The sequence below is a fragment of the Dromiciops gliroides genome, chromosome 1 (assembly GCF_019393635.1).
Source record: "Dromiciops gliroides isolate mDroGli1 chromosome 1, mDroGli1.pri, whole genome shotgun sequence".
NCBI classification, from domain to species: domain Eukaryota; kingdom Metazoa; phylum Chordata; class Mammalia; order Microbiotheria; family Microbiotheriidae; genus Dromiciops; species Dromiciops gliroides.
In genome coordinates, this window is record NC_057861.1 from 14,477,585 (window position 1) to 14,495,367 (window position 17,783).

Here is a 17,783-nt window from a genome sequence, read left to right on the forward strand (position 1 = left end):
TAGTTAGAGGATTTGGATTTGAACCTTAGCTTTACCACTGTTTGATGTGGAGAAACCAGCCAGCCATAGTCAAAAGGGACCTCAATTTCCTCTTTGGTGAAACAATGGGGTGGAGCTAAAAGATGTCTGAGATCCATCCTAGCTCTAAATCTATAGTCTTCTGATGACAGACTAACACTGATCATGTTGTAGTCTGGCACACAGAAGGTGCCTAATAAATGCTTATTCACTGACTGCCTGACTCCAGACTGTCTCTCCCAGTTTCATCCAGCAAGCCTTTTTGAAAAAGCACCTACAATGTGCCAAGCTCTGAGAACAAAAGACAAAATAAAGACACTGCCTTTGCCTTTGTGGCACTTATGATGATGTGCTGCTATGTAAATAAGTGAATAAAAGCATTTGTCAAGCACCTACTATATGCTAGGCACTGGGCTGGGCACAGGAGACACAAAGACAAAAATTAAACAGGGAGTTCCTGGGGCTGCTAACTCATGAACTAATCCACAACCTGGCTGCATACCCTGTTCTCCATGCCCCATCTTGATTAGTTACACAACTGAAGAACAAAGAGAAGCAATGCTTAAAGCTATATGCAGTCAAGTGGGATTGTCAAATATAGGTTGACTCTATGTTCTTTATGCTTAAAAAGTCACAAAATCATAGAATTTCAGAGACTTCAGTGGCAGCTCTGTCCAAGGCATGAACACAAAAGAATCCTCCCCCCACCCCCCCACCCACACACACAGACACTCTGAATGTGTACAATCACAAATTTCACTAGAAGTAATTATCCAGCTTTCACTAGAACACCTCTGAGCAGGAAGAGCCCACTACCTCCTGAGGCAGACCATCCCAGCCCATTAGATAGTTCTAATTATTATCAAGTTTTGCCTTAAAATAAAGTCCAAATTGATCTCTTTGAAGTATTGTTCCTCTCCCCTACCCCTAGGGGTCCTAGTTCTGCTTTCTGGGGCCAGGCAAAATAAATTTAATCCTTATGTATGCTGAATCATCTTGAACTGGAGCTAATTGTTAAATTTTCACTGTAAGCATTTACTTCTTGGAAATCAGCAAATACTATATACAAAACAGGGCTTGACTTATCATTTTGGGTTTTTTTTCTAGACTTATGAAAGTGATGCGGAAATACTCGATAGTGCAGATTATTCTTCAAAGTATATTCTGATGCATTATTTTTGTGGAACTGGTTGTTAAACATTTACCAGCACACTCCTACTTTAATCCCATTTTCAAGTGACACCTCTTCACACAAAGACAGTTATCAAGTTAATCAATGCTTTTCAGTATTGTATCCTCCAGGCCAAAAAATCTCCAGTTCCTTCAGCTTCATACAGTATAAATTCAAGGCCCCTTCATCATAATAGTCACTTTCTGAAAACTCTCAGCTCATCAATGTCCTCCTTAAATTGTAGGTCCAAAAACTAAAGCCAATATTCCAGGTATGATATGAAATTACTTTTTAAAAAAAATTCCAAAGTTCAGTTTTCTATTACAATCTCTCTCTTTGAAAAGATCTCTCATCAGTTGGCAGACGAACCTTTCCAACCCCCCCCCCCAAACATGATTATATGGAGTATAATCTAATTAACTCAATTTGGACAGGGTTTATTTGAATAATTTAATGTACACCTGCACCATTCCATCAATATTTTTTTTAATTAAGTAATTAACTTTGCAGTGGCAAGTTACTCTAATTCCCAGCAAGTACCAAGCGACAAAAGTTCAATAGATGAAGTCTCGGGAGAGACAAGATTAGTATCTGTCCCCTTGGCTTCTAGTCTTTCCAGCCAGAACATTATTTGTAATTGGTATTAGCATCTGTAGGCACTGACTCATTGCTCCAGGGTCTGTTTGCAACTGAGAAACAAATCTGTGAGTCAGGGAAGTTAGAGAGCCAATTAGTCCTTAGGTGCATTATTGATAATAAATTGGCTAGTCAAAATATCTCATCCTAAAGGAGCTCATTTCATGAGATGATGCCCCAGCTAAAATTTAGACAGGACTATTAGCCATTAAAGAAAAGAATTACTCAAGTAATCTACCTCATTTCTAAAGTATTCTTCATGACAAAACTAAGAGATGGTCAGTATCTCCATTTTATAGTTGGGGAAACAAAATCCAAGATATTTGGGCTTACACAGACCAGACTCCATCTTGACAATACTAAAAATCATGGTTATTTTGCCCCCACACAGAGTTCCCTTTAGGAAATCTCAGAATATAGTTTCTGTCTAGGCATCCACAGGTATGAGATTAAAAAGTCCCCAGTTCCTATAGAAGCACTCAAGTTAACAATGCATGTCATGTATAGGACATCCTTTATTTCACCCCACAAAAAATGCAGAAAATACCTATAAAGGACACACAACAATTCTCAAATAACTGATACAATTTCCTATCCCTCTGGTTATTCCCATTTTTCTCAAGGACCATATACAACTGCCTAGACTAATAGCATTGTCCTGTGATTTAGAATCCCCTTGGAATAGAAGACAAACTTGGGTTACTGAAGAAGCAAAATCCTAACATTCTGGTGAGCCCCATCTTTTGCCCCACGAAGAAGTAACTTTTCTGCCATCCTGCAATGAACATCAAACCTAAGTCTCCTAGATCCAAGAGCATGGCTCTTTTCCTCCATACTACCCTGCCTCTGCCATCTAAAATTCCTTCAAAGGCCTTGCTTCTTTTATGGAGGAACTTTTATGAAAAAACAAGTAGGACACCATCCAGCTGTTAAAAAACAAAGTATATAAATTCCCTACATTTCAACTGTCAGCTCAGCCAAAATGCAGGGACCATTAAGACCAGCGAGTGAAAACAGTTTGTAAACATGGAGTCTTTAATGTGTTGAGCCATTCCCGATCACACTGTGATAACACGGCTGTAATTAGGAGAGCTATCTTCTGTCGGGAGGACCATAAAAGGTGTTATTTACATCCTGCCTCTGGCCGAAAATACTCTCCATATGGAATGTCTTCTTAAATACCTCAATTCCCAATGAAAATAATTCACTTTTATACTTGAAAGTTCACATCCATTCATGCAAAGAAATACTTTGAGTTCTGAATATAAAGTCTTGCATTGTGGGTTCAAACTCTATGCTTGAGGTTGGGAAATGGATTCTGAACATGGACAATGGAAATGAATGAGATGGACCCAAGACATGAGAATGCCATGATAACATCTGAAAATCAAAGCTATCTCAAAGTGGAATGGACTGCCTTGTGTTGTAGAGTATTAGATTAGAAGTCAGGAAGGCCTGAATTCAAGTCTTGCATCATTCATTTCCAAGCCATTTGACCCTGGGCAAGTCACTCAATTTCTCTGAGCTTTGGCTTCCTCATCTATAAAATTAGGAAGTTGGGTGAGCTGGCCTTTAAGTTCTTGTTAGCTAAACCCAAGATCCTATCCCCATTATGTTATAGGTTGTTGTTGTTCATCCTTTGATTTGGAAGAGGACCAGCAACATCAAGGGGTGATTTCTTGACTTGTGAGTGAATTGGATTTAAGTGAGGCAGAATCAGCTTCACATAATATGCTCTACCTTAGTGGAGGACTTCCAACCAACTATGGATGACCATATGTCCAGTACATTGTATAAGAGCTTCTTGGTCAGGGATGAATTGGATCAGATGGCTGCTGAGGTTCCTTCCAATTCTGACATCCTGTGCAAATTTGGGGACTATGGACAGCAGTAGGGACTGGGAAACCTAGGCCAGCTATCCTTAAAAAGCAGGATATTGTGCTTTCCCGGCACACAGAATCATTCTGAAGCCAAGGTGACCTGATGTTGACCTTGGCCACCCAATCCTCATCTAATGAAGACTTTTGCCTTACAGAGTATATGTCCAGTGGAAGGAAATCAAAAGGACCCTGAATTCTTCTGGGCATGAAAATCAACCCTTTTGCCCATCAGACTTGGGTGGTTTCTCCTTTTCATTTCTTTTCTTCCCCCAAGGGTGAAAAATCAGTCCAAAGTAATGCCAAGTGAATTATTCATGGGCCATTTATAATTTACGTTGGATTTAACAGAAGTAGGGCCATAAGTGGTTGTCTATTAACTATTTATGATCTCACCCAGCCAGCTGACAAGCCAGTCCGGGTGTGAAGATCACAGCCGTGCCGCCATGTTTTATTTAAACATTATTAAAACTACACAGTCTGCAGGGATGGCTTCTATTCTACTTGGTATTAGACTCTTCTGTGAAGTAGCCTCTAGGTCTCTATGAGCTCATGACTGGGGTGATCCTTGGGAAGAACTGTTTTCTTTGTACTTGGTTAATAAAAAGACGGACCTCCTCATCCTCCTTCAGCACTTGGCTTTCTCCTTCACTAACACATCTTCTAAGTGCCATAAAAGCCAGAGAGGTGAAATGATTTGGCCAAAGTCATGTGAAAGCAAGAGGCAGAGACATCATTTGAACCAAATTCCAAAATCAGAGTCCTTTGCTCACCATGAGACTGAATCTGTTTTCCTAAAATACTTTTTAAGAGTGGTGTACTAGAAAAAAATGGAAACTGGAGTCAAACTCAATCACCCAATTAGCAAACATTAATTAAGTACCTACTATACTCCACACACTCCGGTAGGGATTTAAAGACAAACATGAAAACAACTCTTGCCTTCAAAGAGCTTACATTCTTATTCTACTCCTTCCAAGCAATATGATCTTAGACAAGTCCAATGGAATGTTTGTTTTTAGTTTCATATCTTAGGACAATAAGATGCTACAGTAGATAGAGCATCAGTCCTGGAGTCAGGAAGTCCTGATTTAAAATCCAGCCTCAGACACTTACTAGCTGAGCAACCCTGGGCAAGTTATGCCACTGTTTGCCTCAGTTTCCTTATATGTAAAATAAGCTGGAGAAGGAAGTGGCAAAACACTGGAAGAGGTCATAAGCACACAAAATGTCAGAGTTCAGAGTGGGGACCTTAAAACATGGAATGTCAGAGCTAGAAGGGGATTTAGAACAGAGAATGTCAGAGTTAAGTGGGGGGTCTTAGAACATAGAATGTCTAAGCTAGAAAGGGCCTCAGACTATAAAATACTGGATGTTAAAAGTGGAAGAGACCTTAGACTAGAGAATAGAATACCCGAGCTTAGTGGATGCTTTAGGACCCAGAATGTGAGTAGTGGTAGGGATATTAGAAGGGCCCATAAAAAAAATACCATTCAATGTTGGGGGCAGCTAGGTGGTAGAATGGATAGAACACTGGCCCTGAAGTTGGGAGCACCTGCGTTCAAATCTCACCTCAGACACTTACTAGCTGTGTGACCCTGGGCAAGTCACTTAACTCTAATTGCCTTTTAAAAAAACACATCCATGACAAAAAGGAAACTAATTAATGTTGGAGAAGCTGTGGAAAAAACTGGAACACTAATGCATTGTTGGTGGAGCTGTGAACTGATCCAACCATTCTGGAGAGCAGTTTGGAACCATGCCCAAAGGGCTATGGGACTGTGCACACCCTTTGATGCAGCAATACCACTATTAGGTCTATATCCCAAAGAGATCATGAAAAAGGGAAAAGGACCCAGATATACAAAAATATAGTTGCTCTTTTTGTGGTGACAAAGAATTAGAAATTGAGAGGATGTCCATCAATGGGGGAATGGCTAAACAAGTTGTGGTATATGAATGTAATGGAATACTATTGTGCGGTAAGAAAAAATGAGCAGGCAGATTTCAGAAAAACCTGGAAGGACTTACATGAAATGCTGCTGAGTGAGATGAGCAGAACCAGGAGAACATTGTACACAGTATTGACAACATTGTGATGATCAACTGTGATAGACTTAAGTCTTCCCAGCAATACAATAGTCCCAGATAATTCCAAAGGACTCCTGATGGAAAATGCTCTGCACATCCAGAAAAAAGAACTGTGTAATCTGGATGCATATTGAACCATATTGTTTCTACTTCTTTGGTTTTTTAAAAAAGTTTTTCCCTTTTGTTCTGATTCTTCTTTCACAACATGACTAATGCAGAAATATGTCTAATATGATTGCACATATATAACCTATATCAGATTGCTTGATGTCTTGGGGAGGGGGGAGGAAAGGAAAGGAGGGAGACAAATTTGGAACTAGAAATCTTATAAAAACAAATGTTGAAAACTATCTCTACATGTAACTAGAAAATAATAAAATACTTTTATGATACAAAAAACACATCCAGGGACATCTCCAGTCATCCTGATGTATGTCTTGCCACTAGACCCAGCTGGCTCTGGAGGAGACAAAAAGGTTGGTGACCTTGCACAGCCCTCCCTCATTTAAATCCAATTCAGTGCAAGTCAGAGCATCACCCTGATGTCATAGTCCTCTTCAAGAAAAAAGGACAAACAATAATAGCAACTCAGTGTTGATTGTTTAAGGGGCATAAAACATAGAATATAGAATGTGAGAGCTGGAAAGAACCTTAAGGAATACTTAGTACAATTTTCCCACTTCGCAGGCAGGAAAACTGAGGCTCAGACAAATATTATGCCTTGTTCCAGATCATATGGTGCAAGTATTTCATTCTAAATTAATCTCAGGAGTCAAATGGTTGCTTACTCTATTTCTTAAGCTGAGAGGAGAGCAGTATTGATGAGATAATTCTTCAAAAACATGGAAATGTACTTCACTACACAGTAATCTGAGTAAAAGACTAAGGGAACAAGCCCACAATAGTGAGCCTGGTCCACCCACCTCAGGACACTAACTATTGTGCAGCCTGGTGCCCCCTCTCAGACAGGCCTCCAAGAATTAGTGGAGAACTGGTTCCATTGATTGAAGCATGTCCCTAAAAAGGCTAGGATGAAAGGTTCACTCTCCATATTAGGAATCATAGTATCTTAAACTAACATCTGCATTATAAAAAAAGGAGGTGGGGCCCATGGAAGAGAAAAGGCTTATCCTAGCAACAATGGCCCGGGCCATTTTGTATTGTTCCATTTCAGGATCTATATGACTATACCCCCAAGTCCTGCCCGCCATCTTGCACCTGGAACAATGTTACTTCTAAGGGGGATCATGTGATCATGGACCACAGATTTAGAGCTGGAAGGGACCCCAGAGGATGTCTACTCCAATCCCCTCATTTCACAGAGGAAGAAGTCTGGATTTGAGTATGTCACACCCCACCCCACCTCAAAAATCTCCAACACCTCCGTACTACCTGCAGGAACAAATATGGAGACCTCTGTTTGGCATTCAAAGCCCTTTACAACTCAGGGACAGTGATGGAGGAGAGGCTCCTGTAAAGTTTAGATAGGTCTGAAACATTACCCACCTTCAGATAAACACTAGTTGTAGACTTCCACAAGACAAATCACCATCACAGGTAGTTTTGAAGGTTCCAAAGCCAGCCTTAGTGATGAATGAACAGATTCATCCTTTTAAAGATGCCTAGTGATCTATGGCTGGAGAAACCCCAACCATTGCTCCACATTTCCCCTACTCTAACCTGTTACTCAAATTGCCAACATCATGTCCACAAGGAAATGGAAACCCAAATGTACCCAGTGAGCACCATTTTTACAGGATGGCTTGGGTCTGACTTCCATGGTAAGTCCTCATCTGAACCTGTGACTTTGGTTCCTGTGTGGGGAAGCCCCTGGGGTGGAAATCCACCCCGCCCACCACCACCAGATACAGATGGACAATTTGTTCATAACTGCTAGAGTGCTACACTTGGAGTTAAAGAAGACCTGAACAAACACTTACTAGTTGTGTGAACTACTTCAGACAAGAGCCAGCTTTGGGCTGTTGTCACTGATATGGGGTACAAACCTTCACAAGAAGATAAACATCCAGGCATCAATCTGCAGTCAGTCTGAGCCCCTGACTTTCCCTTATGGATCCAAAAAGTTTCCTATAAAATCATATCAAACTAGACAGCAGGATTGGAGAAAATCAAAACTAGAACATCCTGGGGTCAGAGTACTGAGATTCGCTCCTAGCTCTGACACTTTCTAACTGGGTAAAAACAAGCAAGGGACTCAACTCCTCTCAGTGTCAGTTTCTTCCTCTGTAAAATGAAGGGGTCAGACCAAACAATCTTTGAGGTCCCTTCCATTTCTAGATCTATAGACATCCAAAAAAGTCCAGGACTGAGATAGAGAGCTAATGGGAATCAAAGAACCACTGAGCTAGAACTAAACAGGAACCAACCCCTTCACTTTGAGAAGATTCCTGGGGCCTTTCAATGACTCTCTGGGTGGGTCTGAGGAGGCAAGCTGGCCACTATCCTAGAAATACACAAATCCCTGAGTCCAGAGCTCATCTTGCTATCTTTCTCTGAAGCATATTTTATGTACTCTCTATTTGTTCTTTGTATGCTTGTGCATGCCCTTGCTGTCTCTCCCATTAACATGCAAAATCCTTGAGGACACTGTTTCATTTATTGGATGCCCAGTGTCTAGTGCAGTGCCTGGCACATAGTAGGCATTTCATAAAAGCCCATCAATTGAGTGATTGATAAAATATTCCTGGCTCCTCTTGAATATCTCCAGTGATGAGCAATTCATGAATCTCACGACTCAGCCCTTTCCATTTGGAGACACCTCTAATCATATTACTTCTTGCTTCCCACCCGGGCAGAGACAAGCTAGTTGTCCATCCTGCCATGAGACCACTGTTTAGAGCAGTACCCACATTTTCATTTCCATCAGTACTGACATTCACGTAGCATTGTCAAGTCAGAAGACAAGTTCTTCTGCATACTGTCTCATTGGGACCTCATAGCATCACTGTGAGTGGGTGGGGCGGTGGGGAGGGGGGGTCTTCCAGACATTATGATCCCTACTGAACAGATTAGGAAACTGAAGGTCAGAGATGATAAATGGCATTCCTATGGTCACACAGCTGGAAAGAACTGGATCCCATGCCTCCTTGACTCTACATCATAACTATTCTCCTCCAGGTCTCCCAGATCCATTTAAACTTCAGGTTAAGTCACAACATGGCACAATGGAAGAGGGCTAGGTTTGGAGTCCAAGGGCCTGAATTCAGATCTCAGCTCTTGTGATCTGTGCCTGTGTGACCTTGAGCAAGGTCTTGGTGTGGGGGGCAGGGAATAAGGGCAGAAACAATAGATTCCCAGGGCTCTCAAAAGAACATCAAATTAGTCCAAGGGCAAAATGTCCCAGCACCAGGATGATGAAGGGGCTGGATGATTTAAGACCAGAATATTTCTCTCTCCATAATGGCAAGTAGAGTCACCAGCAATAGTACATTTACTAAAATTAATGGGGAAATAGCTTCTTTCTTATTTCTTTTTCCAGGAAGGAAAGTTTCATTGATGGAGTAATGGATTGTGATGGGGACGTGGTGGCGCCGTGGCACAATCTGTAAATCAGTCGCATGAAACAACACGCTGCCTTTGAAGCTCAAACCAACAGTGACAAATGTACTTGGCCAGCCAAGGAGTGGGCAGGAATGGAAGACTAGAGATTCATCAAAATCTGTCTCCTTTGTTCTTTTCTAAACTGTGTCCCAGGGCCCTGTGATATTTCTCAGCCTTTCAAAGGAAGGTGATTTTTCAGGGCAATCTGTCTGTGACTCCTGTGATAGGGAAAGAGGGCACAGTGCTTATGGCCCAGGAGCTTTAGAAGAGGTTCTGGGGACTGGAGAAAACATAGGATGAGGAGTCCCCAGGAGACCTGGTTATCATAGAATCACAGCAAAGTTCAGAAACAGAGGACCTGGATTCAAATCCTAGTTCCGTTATCTCCCTAGAAAGTGACCTAGACAGAGCTCCTTGAGAGTAGAGACTGTCTTTTGCCCCTCTTGGTATGCCCATAGCTCAGCACCATGGGTGGCCCATAGTAGGTGCTAAATAAATACTTAGTGACAAGTTCAGAGCCTCAGTTTCCTCATCTGTAAAATAAGAGGGTTGCCCTGGATGACCTCTGAGGTCCCACTTGGTTCTAGATCAATCATCTTATGACTGAATGTATAAAATGACAGGGCTGGGCCCTTACATTCTATGACTCCAATGACTATTGGGCAGGATGTCATGGAATGAACCCTATATTTGGAGTCAGGACAGATGTATCTGTTTTTTTTTATCACTGTCATGAACTGGAAAGAATATTGGACCTAGGGTTGGGAGCCCCAGCTTAGATTGCAGCTACCCGTGGGTGACTCTGGACAAGTCCCTGACTCTTAGATTCTGATCCTAGAAAGTGGGGATAATAATACCTGGATGCCTGACCTCAAATGGGTTTTTTTTTTGAGGATAATTTTTGAAATACTTCAAGGGACCCAGAAATGAGAGCTGTTATCATTTCATCATCAATTCTATTACCATTATTAGTAGAGAGGCAGATGGCTTTAGTAGAGAGATGGTCCAACCTTGGAGTTGAGAAGACAGGTTCAAGTCCCATCTCTGCTATGTACAAGCTAGGTAACCTTGGGCAAGTCATTGAATCTTTTAGTAACCCCAGAGAGTGTAATAACAATAACAATAAAAATGATAGCATTTCTGTAAAAGCAATTTACAAATATTATCTCATTTTATCTTTACAATAAACCTGGGAGGCAAATGCTGAGACAGATGGAGATGAAGGGACTTGCCTAGGGTCACACAGATAGTAAGTGTCTGAGTCCAGATTTGAACTCAGGTCTTCCTGACTCCAGAACTAGTACTCTACTTAGCACCACCTACCTGCAGTTATAGACAAGTTGTCTATACACCTCTCTGGGGGAGGGGGGGGGGAATTTACACCTTAGGTAATTCCCAACACAGATGAAGTCACTGTTAGAAAGATTGTTAGCCAGACCTGTCTTCTTTGATATTATGGAATCCCAGTGAAGAAATGACCTAACCCTCTTCCTTATCGTTACTTTTAATCATTATCATCGACATCATCAGGATCTCTTTTTACTGTTATCTTAGATTTCTAGATGAATCTTAAAGATTCAAAAAAAAAGAGAAAAAAGAAATTTACATGATAACTGGTATGTGTTTGGAGGGAACAGCAAGTTGTGAATAGTAGATTTGCAGTTTTGTATGCAATCATTTTTTATTATACTATGTTATAGAAATGCTTGTTTTATTCCCTAAAATAAAAACAAAACAAAATTTAATAAAAATGGATTAAGTGAAAAAAAATAATTTTTTCCCTAGCTCAACCTGCTTGTGTTATAAAGAGAAAAGCCTGAGGCTCAGAGAAAGGAAGGGACTTCTTCAAAGGTTGCAGAGTAAACAAGGGGATAAAGTAAGGCTTGGAAGCCAACTTACTTGTCTCTCAGCCCATAGCTCTTTCCACCACACTATTTATCATCTTTTATTTAAGTCTATGTGTGTCTTCTTTTCCATATGTGTATTCTTTGTTGGGGAGGGGGTGTTGCAGGGCAATGAGGGTTAAGTGACTTGCCCAGGGTCACACAGTTAGTGAGTGTCAAGTGTCTGAGCCCGGATTTGAACTCAGATCTTCCTGAATCCAGGGCTGGTGCTTTATCCACTGCACCACCTAGCTGTCCCCAACCACATAAGTATTCTTAATCACACAGGTGCATATTTGGTTATCCTGTGTACATGCCATTTTCCTAGATTATAAGTCCCTCAAAGACAAAGGGATGTGTGTTAGACTTTTTTTAATGTCAAGGACAGGGATAACTTTTCCAAAAAAATAAGTAATTCTATTTTTCAATAAACAAAAATATTTTTCTCTCCTTTCTACTTCCCCACACCCATGAAAAGAAGAAAAAGAAAAGCCTCATAATAAATATGATTCATCAAACAAAACTAATTTCTGAATTATCCTAGACCAAAAATATGCCCCAGTCTGCACTCTGAGTCCATCACATCTGTCAAGAGATGGGTAGTATAATCCAACATGTCTCTTCTAGAACTGTGGTTGGTTACTGCATTGGGAAGAGCTCTACAGTCATTCCAAGTTGTTTCTCTTTACAGTTATACAAATTATTCTCCTGGTTTTGCTCTCTTCACTCTCTGCATCAGTTCAAGTCTTCCCAGGCTTCTCTGACATGATCCCCTTTATCATTTTTTGTGGTACCATAGTATCCCATTATATTTTGTAAAGAATTAATTATTATTTGAGGTTTTTATGAGCCCATCTTTTGGCTAGAATTAAAAAAAAAACCTCAGCACACGCACTGGCTTCTGGGGCTCCACAAAGGGCACAGTGCTCCACCCACTGATTGTAGCCATCGCCATGGTGCCTCACATCATCACCACTCGCCGACGCCTACATGGGCCTGGCAAAATTATAATGATTGGAAGCCTAGTGAGGGCAGTCATGTGACTGTCAGAGATGCCAGCCAATTGGCTGGGGGCTGTGTGGCCTCAGACACTTCCTAGCTGTGTGACCCTGGGAAAGTCACTTTACCCTGTTTGCCTCAGTTTCTTCTTCTATAAAATGAGCTAGAGAAGAAAATGACAAACCACTACAGTATCTTTACCAAGAAAATTATAAATGGGGTTATGAAGGGTTAGATGTGACTGAAATGATTGAACAACAACAATCATCAGCAAATTTTTCATTATATAAGAACTAGATTTGCCTCTCTGTAAATTCAAGTCATTAGTCTACCCTCTGGGAACAAACAGATCAAATTTAACCTCTCTTCAACATGACATCCCTTCAGATACCTGAAGACAGTTATTGTCTACTCACTAATTCCTTTCCTTCCAAAGCTAAATATCCCCGGGTCTTTTATTTGATCCAAATACAACATGATCTTATGGTACTTCAAAAAACTGGCTGCCCTCCTCTGAATTATCTCCAGATTATCAGTGTACTTCCTGGATACTATGTTTCATGGTCCTTGGATGGATGGGTACAAGGATGGATGGATGGATGGATGGATGGATGGATGGATGGATGGATGGATGGATGGATGGATGGATGGATGGATGACAGAAATGTTAAGGCTACCTTTTTCTCATAGTACAACTTCCTTTTAAGGACACTAGACAGTGACCACAGACACTGGCAATTTCATTCAATCCAGTCAACACTAGAAGGATCAGAGTTTAAGAATAATTTGAAGGAGCAACATTTGTTATTTAATAATCTGATCCTAATAGACAGAACATTTTCTTTTGTTATTGGAAAAGTATTTAGAATGCTAAGGGATATTGATAACAAACATACACAAAAGTTATGAAGGATGAAGTAGGAATACCTAAGCCTTTTCGAGTTTCCAGTGTCTGAAAATGCATCATATGATGCATCTGCTCCTTCTACTGCAGCACCTTTGACATAAAAGGAATGGTATGAATCAAAGGTGAAACATCCTTGCCTTCAAGGAGATGACATTCTACATGGGAGATTGAGCAGAAGGCCACATTTGGTACAGACATAGTTGAAAAGAGACTCTTGGTCATCAAGTGGCCTTTTCAATCCCTCTTGTGCAGGTGGTCACCATTCATTACTAGCAGTACCAAAGCTAAACTGGGAAATAAAAAGGAAGGGGGGAAAGGATGTGTACCATCACTGTTCTAAAAGGAACAAAGCTTGCTCTAGAGGGTCTGATCCCTTCCTCCTTTAAGGAATGCTCCACAGAGGCCCATGAGGGGAGATGAGCCAAATATATGCTTTCTATTCCTTGTACATGACAATCCACCCCCTTTGCAAGGAGGGCCCCTTCAAAGCTTAGTTTGAAGGATCCTCCCTGTAAAAGAAGGGCATTCCCTGCCTCCCTCGGCTGTCAGAGCCTTACTCCTCAGCTTTCTTTGTATTTACACTGTATATATTTGTGTATCGCTTATCTGTGTTCATGATTTACTCGGATGGGATGTAAGCATCCAGAGAACAGGGACTCTTTCTTCTTTGGTATTTTTGGCTTTGTATACCACCTAGCACCTAGCATAGTGCCTGGAACACTGGAAGCTCATAATGAATGCTTGCTGACTGATTGAATGACACACAGTAAGTGCTTAATAAATGATCAATTGATTAGTTCATTGAGCTCACACTTACCTCTCACCAAGATGCAATCCCAGCTTGGGCCCAATGGGGCAGGCCCAATCCATGGGATACCAAGCCTTCCTGGGCCCATCACAAAGCTCTTGTCTCTGACACATGGCTTGTCTGCCTTTCTCAGACAGCTATGGTGGCCCATGAGGTGCCAGTTTGGGGCACCCAGGCTGTTCACATGACCTCAGTTCTATGCTGTGACTGGAAGCTCACACAAAGAATAGTCCAAGCCCTTCCACACTCCCTCCCCCTCCCCACAACTATTCCTCCCCCAAAAGTTTGCCAAAGGTAAAACCATCCTGGATGATGTAAAAGAGACCTCAGCAGAAGCCTGTGAAATATTACAGCCAACTGTTGTGAAGGCCAGAGCTTGGACACAGTGGGCGAGGGTAAATCACCAGTTGTTCTGGGGCCTGGGGTCAATCTTTAATACATTGGCTGATTTTCTCTGAGAAAATGATACTACATGCCAGAAGACAAGGGGTCTGAGTCTAGCACCAGAGCTATGGGGATTAATGGGACCGTGAACTGATGAGCTTGGGAGGAGAAATTAGGCAGCCTGAGATGAGACACCAAAAGGGCTTAGTCTGTTAAATCGTTAGTAATCCCTGCAGGAGACCAGGCTGAGCAAGGGTATACTCAATTCTGGTAAAAACCAGGGAAACCAGCCAGAAATGGGGAAATGGTGGAAAATGTACTAGTGACTGCCCATGGTTCCCTGAGGGACTTTGGTGAGTCATCTGGCCATTCTGGGCCTCAGCTTATAAATAGCAGAGCATGGGCTAGAACCAAGGTCCCCAATCCACTGATGGCTCTTACTCTATATCACATTGAAAGTGTTAAAGTGCCCATGGTCTGCTGGCATCAGAGCCATTGACATCATCATTGGCATCATCATTCCTCTCTGCATCCTCCTGGGTATCGGGGGCCTCATTTTCCAGACTGAGTTTGTGAGTTCTGGGGCCACGTATTTACTGGGGACACATTATCTCCCCATAATCCAAGGAGAACATAAGCCCTCAGAGGGTAGAGATTGTTTCATTCTTGCCTTTGCATCCCCAGGGCCTGGCTTCATTCATGATCAGTCATGTTGAGTTAAGGGTGGATGTGGCGGCAACTGCCCATTAGCAGGACCTAGGAGGCAACAGTCTCCACTCACCAGATCCAGGCAGCGGCGGCTGGTTTCAGCCTCCTGCTTCATCAGCTCTGCCATGTGGGCTTTCATCTCCTCCATTCTCCTCTGGTAATACTGACAGGACTCCTTCTGCTCAATCTCAGAGGTCACAGCCTTCTCCAGCTCCTCCCCCATCTTGAGCGCACTGTCCCGAAGTCGAATCACTAGCACCTGGGGAGGGAGAGTACCTGAGCATCAGGGCCTAGAGGCCAGGGCAGGAGAGGGAGGGGGGAGACCTTCTTAGGGAGAGGGGTCATTGATTTGGAAAAAATCCTACAAAAAGGATAACTGGGACAATAACAGGCAGGATAAAGGGGAAACAAGGCAGGGAAGGAGAGGGGAGCAGAAGGGCTGTGGGTATGGAACACTGCACATACTTTCAGACTCGGGATGAATTGTTTAGTTTTATTAAGTTGCATTTCTTTTTTAAAAGACAAGATGGCTTTCTGGGTAGGAGAATGATGCAACAACAAATAATAGCCAAAAATAGATTGCTTTTTTGTTGGGTCTTTTATTGTGAGGGAAAAGGGAGCAAGCTTCCTACAAGTTAGTGCCTGATAGCATGAAAGGGTGGATAGATAGATGATAGATAGATAGATAGATAGATAGATAGATAGATAGATAGATAGATAGATAGATAGATAGATAGATAGATGGATGGATGGATAGATGGATGGATAAGAACTAGATGATGGATAGATTTGTTTTTCAGTTGTTTCAGTTGTATTAAACTCTGTGACCTCATCAGGGGTTTTCCTGGCAAAGATACTAGAGTGATTTGCCATTTTCTTTTCCAACCCAATTTATCAATAAGGAAACTGAGGCAAACAGGCTAAAGTGACTTATCTGGGATCATGCAGCTAGTATGTGAGGCCAGATTTGAACTCAGGAAGATGAGTCTTCCTGACATCATGCCTGGTACTCTTCACATTACCATGTCACCTAGCTGCCCTGGTGGATATAAAGACAGACAGAGAAATGATAGATGGATGGATGGATGGAGGGATGAAGGGGTAGATGGATAGATGGATTGATAGATGAATGGATGGAGGGATGGAGGGATGGATGGATGGAGGGAGGGATGGGTAGAAGACTATAGATAGTAGAATGCCATCCACCTCCACACGTACTACATGATAGAGAGATGTATAGGTAGATACAGAGATAAATAAGATAGAGAGAAATAGGGATAGGCAGACAAATAGAAACAGGGGATTTATGTATCATAGATTTAAAGTTGAAAGGCACCTTAGAGGATTCTGGTGTAATAGCCCTGATATTCTCATCTGTACATGTATACGGCTCTATCTCCTACCAATGAATATAAGTTCCTGAAAACAGGGTCCATTCTAGCTCTGTCTTCATCTCTGCCACAGCGCAAAGACTAGAACATCCCCCCATCCCCCAGGGGAGGACCTGTGGTACAGAGAGGTCCATATTTGGGATTTCCGAAGTGTGGGGAGCACTCAGTACTAAAAACCTCCTACACTGATACAGATTCTCAAGTCACCTTTACTTTCTTTAAAAAGCTGCTTAGAGGCTTGGTGCCTTGGCTGAGGGCAGACACCAAGAATGTGTCAGAAACTCGACACCACATTATCCTGGCTCCCAGACTGACCTTCTGTCCATAATAGTAAGCTCTTAATAAATGTTGAATTGAATTTAAATGAGGTATGTTAAGGGCTAAAATTCTAGCTAGTCTGTCTAAAATATCTAATGAGTGGTCGCCAATAAATTATAAGCTTTAGCAAGAGTTAGGCTTTTAAGCATTTATTAAGGAAAACAAGAATTTGGTAAAGAGAGAGAGAAAGGCCTAGATTCCTATCTATTAAAGGGAGAGCACATTTCTAGCTCCCTTCTCCACCAGCGTCCTCAGGAAAGAGAGCGAGACTGAGCGCCAGTCTCTTCCTTCCTCCTCCCACTAGCCCGCGTCACTTCCTGACTCCTGGTCTTGCCCTCAAAGACCTTCCCTTCATGGGCAGAACTCTTCTACAGTAAGTATCCAGCAGGTGGCGTTATTCCAATCGTTACAGGTAAGATATCAAGCATAAAATGCCTTGGAACTTTAAAAAAAAAGTCTACGGGGCAGCTAGGTGGCACTGTGGATAAAGCACTGGCCCTGGATTCAGGAGGACCTGAGTTCAAATCCAACCTCAGACACTTGACACTTACTAGCTGTGTGACCCTGGGCAAGTCACTTAACCCTCATTGCCTTGCAAAAAAAAGTCTATGGAAAATAAAATTGTATTAAATTCCACTCAGTTCAAAAAAAATTTTTTTAAGTACTGGGTATATAAATACAAGAAAAAAAGGCCTGGCCTGACATTCTAGTAGGTGGTGGGTATAGCCTCAGACTTCCATGACCCTCCTTCATGTACTCCACATTCCAGCCAATCAGGGCTTCCTGCTGTTCATTGCACAGAATAGTCCATCTCCCACCTCCATGCCCTTGCACAGAACATCTACCAGGCTTGAAATGTCATCCTCACTCCCTCCCACAATCCGTAACTTCCTTCAAAGCCCTGCTTGTGGGCCATGTGCTGTTGTCCTGATTTCTCCCATTATTGATGCTCTTACTGGAATTAAAATCACTTTATGTTTACTCTGTATAAATGTTGTGTAGAAGTTATCTGTATAGATATTGTTTCCTCC

The 17,783-nt window shown here is 41.9% G+C and overlaps 1 protein-coding gene across 3 annotated transcripts in view; it reads right to left on the reverse strand.

Moving 5' to 3' along the window:
* The window catches only part of MYO18B (myosin XVIIIB), a 346,197-nt gene that overhangs the window by 83,980 nt on the left and 244,434 nt on the right, over nucleotides 1–17,783 (reverse strand). For all 3 annotated transcript variants that reach the window (XM_043977482.1, XM_043977483.1, XM_043977484.1), the window contains exon 39: nucleotides 15,117–15,302. In XM_043977482.1, coding sequence (XP_043833417.1) covers nucleotides 15,117–15,302 — 186 coding nt within the window. The remainder of the gene's footprint in view (nucleotides 1–15,116; nucleotides 15,303–17,783) is intronic.